Source organism: Chionomys nivalis, chromosome 13, assembly GCF_950005125.1.
Source record: "Chionomys nivalis chromosome 13, mChiNiv1.1, whole genome shotgun sequence".
In the NCBI taxonomy this organism is placed as follows: domain Eukaryota; kingdom Metazoa; phylum Chordata; class Mammalia; order Rodentia; family Cricetidae; genus Chionomys; species Chionomys nivalis.
In genome coordinates this window covers 62,463,217-62,469,397 of record NC_080098.1, presented here as the reverse complement: position 1 = coordinate 62,469,397, position 6,181 = coordinate 62,463,217, and the positions used below count along the sequence as shown (strand labels likewise).

At 47.7% G+C, this 6,181-nt stretch overlaps 1 protein-coding gene and 1 non-coding gene across 2 annotated transcripts; both read left to right on the top strand.

Annotated features, from left to right (window-relative positions):
- The first annotated feature begins 3,517 nt into the window (after positions 1 to 3,517).
- Positions 3,518 to 5,946, top strand: Nhlrc1 (NHL repeat containing E3 ubiquitin protein ligase 1). Its single transcript, XM_057788072.1, has one exon. The coding sequence runs from the start codon at positions 3,553 to 3,555 to the stop codon at positions 4,738 to 4,740; it is 1,188 nt and encodes a 395-aa protein (XP_057644055.1). The 5' UTR covers positions 3,518 to 3,552; the 3' UTR covers positions 4,741 to 5,946.
- On the top strand, positions 5,305 to 5,431 carry LOC130886252 (small nucleolar RNA SNORA26). The gene has a single exon (XR_009058237.1). It is a non-coding gene; the product is annotated as a small nucleolar RNA SNORA26 (small nucleolar RNA).
- Positions 5,947 to 6,181: the final 235 nt, after the last annotated feature.

Below are 6,181 nucleotides of genomic sequence, written 5' to 3'. Positions count from 1 at the left end.
TGCTTCCTAACATATAAGTGGTTCTATTTTAAACTCGTGTTAATACAGTAATGTGTATTAGTACAATAATGTGTATTTTAGAAAATAGGTTACTGTGTATCTGTGGGAATATTTGTGCGAGTCCAAAATGATGGTTGTTATTGGGAACACCATTAATATTAATATTGTATATATTCTCCATAGAGATGATCTTTTAAAATTTAAACCTGTGACTGGAGAGAAGGCTTATGGCTAAGAGCACTTGGCACTCTTGCAGAGGACAGGGGTTTAGCTCCCAGCATGCATATGGCAGTCACTACTGCCTGTTACTACCTCTGTGAAGACAGCACTCTCTTCTGGCTCTGGTGCGCACCAAGCATGCACGTGGTGCAATATATACATGCAGGCAAACTACTCAACACAAAATATATATATTTTATTTTATTGTCAATCACTGAGGTTTTATTGAGTTCCCGGGGCTCTTCAAAACTATCAGTAGGGGAGTAGAATTTCACTAGTGCTGATTTTTCTGGAACATTCAGATTTTTATGCTCCTGAATTTGACAACTGTTCACATTCGATCTGTCATTTCTTCACTCCCACAAGGCTCAGGAGAAATGGCGTCAGTTTGGCCTGGCCTTTTGGCATTTAATTTCCTTAAGCTTCTTTCCCTCATCTTATTTAGCGAGGCAGTCACATCTTGCTTCTTCTGTAGCTGGGTCAGGACTCAAAAATATATTTTAAATATTAAACTTTGTGTAAACTTCTTCTCAATGTTGACCTCACACCCTCTATGACAGCATTGAAGGTGCTGTCCTTGGATATCTTTTGTTATTAATCTATTCAAATATCCTGATCAGACTTGCTTTTCTGAAACCTGCCTCGGTCTATGGAGTGAACTTCTAGCAGCCATGAGCACATGACCTCACCTTTGTAGCCAGCTGAACGAACAATATTAGACCACTGAGCTGGGCCGATCCAATTCTCTTTAGAGATTTTTTTTTTTTAAGCTCAAATCTGAAAAGACAAGTTAGCTGCTCAGAGGGCAAAACTAACAGGTACAGCCAGGATCGCTCGAGTTGCCATGGCTACCACAGAGCTGAGAAGTGGAGACACAGACAATAGAGGGGCCGCCAGTGTCCCGGTCCCCAATTTTGCCTTCCAGAAGCCCATCTGCCCAACCTAAGGAAGAAAGTTTCTCTCCTCCGCTCATGCAGTAGCTCAAGTTCATTTCCGTAACTCCAACCCAGAGTCTTAAATGGTACAAATCAGATCGTATTATGTAGTCAGTCTTTTATGTAAAATTTGTCCTCACTGGGGGCATAATTGAGAAAACCTTAACTGACAATCAAATGCCATACTTTTAATTTACTCTTTGGGCGTGTTGTGCTCACACCTGTGATTCCAGCACGGGGTGGTAGAGGCAGGAGGATCATGAGCTCAGAGTCCGCCTCAGCTCCATAACCAGTGTGAACACAGCAGGAGCCACGTGAGACCCTGTCTCAAACAAACCGCAACAAAACGCAAACTCATTGTTAGGGGCTTGATAGCGAACCCCTGGGAGTAGATTGCATCTCTTAGGCAGCAAAGCCTGGGGCTAACGTGCTGATGGTGCAGTACCGTCAGTGGCCTTACAGGGACAGCAAAGGATTGAGAATGCCGAACAGGTAGGCATAGGAGAAAAGTTGTTGGTTATCTCTGGGGGACATAGCTTGGCCACAGGCGGCAATGAATTGGGGTCGAGTTAGACACAAGCACGGGTTCAGTGAGGTCTGTCTGGGAAATACTTTCAAAGGCAACATCTCATAGCAAGACCAGGTCTGCATTTGTCAGGTTTCATGTGGAAGCCACCAAGAGCGTGTTAGCTTATCTGAATTGGGTGCACACTAGATTTTACTTAGCATATAAAATGAGTATAAAATATCTCTCATATTTTCAAGTGATTACAAGTCCAAGCAATGGTTTTAAGAATGCAACTAAACCAATTTCATTTTCTTTTAACTTTTAAGAATGGAGTTATGACAGAATATTGTATAAATAATAAATAAATAAATATATTAAAAAAAGAATGGAGTTACGAGGAAATATTTTAAAACGTGGGTTTCATTATATTTCTGTTGGACAAGATTGGCTCTAAAAATAGCCCTGGTTTTATTTCCTGAATGTATTTCTCAATTTAAAAATTATTTCTGCACTCGGGAGGCAGAGGCAGGCGGATCTCTGGGAGTTCGAGGCCAGCCTGGTCTACAAGAGCTAGTTCCAGGACAGGAACCAAAAGCTACGGAGAAACCCTGTCTCAAAAAATCCAAAAAAAAAAAAAATATTTCTGAGGAGCTGGAGAGATGGCTCAACATTGAGGAGTACGTGTAGATCTCGCAGAGACCTAAGTTCGACTCCCAGGGCTCATCTCGTGGCTCACAACCATCCGTAATTCCGGTTCCAGAGTCTTGATAGCTTCTTCTGATGTCTCAGGGCGCCAGGCATGCACGCAGTACATATACATAATGTAGAGAGAGTAAAATAACTGTCTGTGTTACTTCTGAGGGGCTGGAGAGGTTGCTCAGTAGTTAAGCACACTTGTTGCTCAGTCCTGGAACCCTGCATTTGGATCCCACCATCCACGCAGCAAGTGGCTCACAAACGCCTATAATTCCAGCTCCCAGATACCTAACAGTCTCTTCTGGACTCCAGGGGTTCTCTTACAGACACACAGACACACACATGCGCACACAGAGACAAATAAATCTTTAAAAATTAGTATGAAGAGAAATTTGTATAAGATATGCTTTTAGTTTGTTTCTTATTTAGGACAGAAATACACTCTGAAGTCATATTCTGGTCTAATGCTCAGGTAACACTTGAAAAAATGTAGAGGCAACTAACATCTTTTAAATATTCCTCCCACACAAACCCATTTCACACGTATTCTTTTGTTTGTTTTTGTTTGGCCAGATGAGAAAGTTGAGACACTCTGTGTAGCCTAGGATGGCCTAGCTAACTAACCACTCGTTTCTGCCTCCTGAGTGCTGGGGTTTTAGCTACCATACCCAGGGCTGCAAGTGTTAGGTATATCTACCTTCTCACACGTGTGATAAAACACAGCAAACAAGTATGTAGGTGCACCTGCCTCACCCCCTTGAAGTTACCTTCTTTCGTGTCTCTCTCCTCAGTCAAATCATAACAAACCTAGGCTAGGAGCCCTGTCTTACTCCTGCCCAGCCCTGGTACCCAGCACCCAGCGCCGCTGATTGGCAGCTCTGCATGCCGTAAGCATCGGGAGACTAGGTTCTGGTGGGTGCTGGCTTTGCCACTTAAAGGCTAACAGCGAGCCACCCACGCGTTCTCCCGAGGTGTGGCTCAACTCTAAAGCCGGGATCTCTCACCCGGTACGTGATGATCCCACGTCTCCGCACGGCGCATGCGAACGACTGCGGCGTGTGCCCGCCAGGGGGCAGCAGAGCACACCCGGCCAGCTAGCGTCGCTCACGTCAGAGCGGATGCCCCGCCCCGTGACCGTGACCGTGACTGTGACCGTGACCAAGGGCTGCACGGGGCCGCGGCGCGACGGGAGCGATGGGGGAGGTGGAGGCGGGGGTGCGGCCCGAGCTGGTGCGCGAGGCGGAGGTCAGCCTGCTGGAGTGCAAGGTGTGTTTCGAGAGGTTCGGCCACCGGCAGCAGCGGCGCCCGCGCAACCTGCCCTGTGGCCACGTGGTCTGCCTGGCCTGCGTGGCCGCCCTTGCGCACCCGCGATCACTGGCCTTCGAATGCCCCTTCTGCCGGCGGGCCTGCAGAGCCTGTGACACCAGCGACTGCCTGCCGGTGTTACACCTTCTGGAGCTCCTGGGCTCCACGCTTCGCGCGTCGCCGGCTGCCCTCAATGCGGCCCCCTGCGCGCCCAGGGTACTCACCTGTCACCACGCCTTTGGCGGGTGGGGGACCCTGGTGAACCCCACGGGGCTTGCACTGTGTCCCAAGACTGGACGGGTCGTAGTCGTGCACGATGGTAAGAGGAGGGTCAAGATCTTTGACTCCGGAGGAGGAGGTGCACACCAGTTTGGAGAGAAGGGGGACGCAGCACATGACGTGAAGTACCCACAGGACGTCGCTGTCACCAACGACTGCCACGTGGTTGTCACCGACGCTGGCGACCGCTCCCTCAAAGTATTTGATTTCTTCGGCCAGATCAAGCTGGTTGTGGGAAAGCAGTTTTCCCTGCCTTGGGGTGTGGAGATCACCCCTCAGAACCAGGTCCTGATGACTGACACAGAGGCAGGGACCTTGCACCTGCTGGAAGTGGACTTTCCTGAAGGGGTTCTTCGGAGGACTGAGAGATTGCAAGCTCAGCTCTGCAGTCCCCGTGGGGTGGCTGTGTCTTGGCTCACCGGGGCCATCGCAGTCATAGAGCACCCCTGGGCCTTGGGGACATCAGGCAACAACACACGGGTGAAGGTGTTCAGCGCCACTATGCAGCTGATTGGCCAGGTGGATAGCTTCGGACTGAACCTCCTCTTTCCCTCTAAAATAACTGTCTCAGCTGTGACCTTCGATCCCCAAGGAAATGTGATTGTCGCAGATACCTCGGGACCAGCCATCATATGCTTGGGGAGACCTGAGGCGTTTCCAGCCCTGAAGCCCATGGTCACACATGAACTTTCTCGTCCTGTGGCACTGACCTTCACCAAGGAGAATTCTCTTCTTGTGCTGGATTCGGCTTCTCACTCTGTAAAAGTCTTTAAAGTGCTGGAGGGTAATGGAGGGTGATGGGGACCCACGGTCCTGGAGTTAGAAGTCCTGGTGTCCTTAGGAGTGAATTGCACCCTGCATGAGTCACTATCACTCGTCCATCCTGGCAGGAATAATGGGAACTGCCTGACCAAAGTGCTGGGTGTGAGACAGTTATTGAAGACTAATAATTAAATTTATCATTTAGTGAACGTCTGTTCCCGCTGTTAAGAAATGTGCAAGTCTTAGCTCGTTTGCTCCTTAACACGAAGAGATGTGATTTCTGTTATTAGTCCCATTTCAGAGATGAGAAGGCAGATCTAGAGAATTTAGTATGATGTCCTCGAGTCGTTTGTACTGGGACAGTCACAACTGAACTCATTCTGACTGCAAACCCCTTGCTCTTAAATATGATGCCAGATGTTAAAAAAAAAATGTATGTCTTATGTATGTTCCCCTCCACGTAGCTAACTGGTTAAGGGCACCAAGAACAAAAGGGGTCTCCGTGGAGTTTTCAGGAGGAAAAGGATTGTGTTTGGGTGTCAGTCACCTTTATCTGGGAGCTTCCCCAATGGCAGAGTAGACAGATTATTACTGATCCCAAGACTTGAATAAGAAACACAGTTGAAGTCTTGCTTATAAGGCAAAGGTAGTCTAGTCTAGTTGCTCCCCATAAAACCCATGGAGGAGACTGTGAGCCTCCTCTTTGGATCCTGTCTGGAGTCTAGTTGGTAGTGTGTGCCAATAATCCCAGCACTTGAGAAGATCTGCAGTTCGATGCCATTGACAGCTACCGAGTTTGAGGCGAGGCTGGGCTACATGATATTCTGTCTTTTTTAGATAGGTGCATGTTTCCTCCTCCACAGGCACTGGGGACATCCCTGAGTGATGTTTGAGCAAAGCCTCCAGAGCCACTGCCTGCCAGTGGCACGGACAGCTGAGACTCTTCTGTTAATTAGAAGATGCCGTCCCAGCACGTTCATGGCAGGAACAATGGTTTCGTTTGCTATGTGGTCCTCTCTGCCGCCTAAAGTGCTTTGTGATAGGAGTTTTCTCTGTGTGCTTTTAAATGTGGTTCTGATGCTGTCTGCTCAATAAACAGTTGCCTCGTCCTTTTTGAGCACTGTAAACACTTCTTGCACTGAAGCATGACCTTGGCCTATGCAAGGGCTCCTTAATGCTGCAATTAAGGAAAGGAATAGGAGGAAATTTGGGTGAAGTGCTGATCCTCTGTATGCTTTATTTTTCTTTTAGGCAAGTGCAAAAATCTTCGAGTTGAAATTATACCAAATAACTTAAAGCTCTGAAGCAGCAGGGAAATGTTTTCTGGGGGCTGCTCTCAAAAGGTGACAGTTTGCTTTAGATAATAATGGATACTTTGTCGGCAAAAACGGTATTCTTTTAGCCAAAGAGGCTGTTTCCTTCTGAGATAAGGTCTTGTATATCCTAGACTGGCCTTGGACTTGCTCTGTAGGGAAGG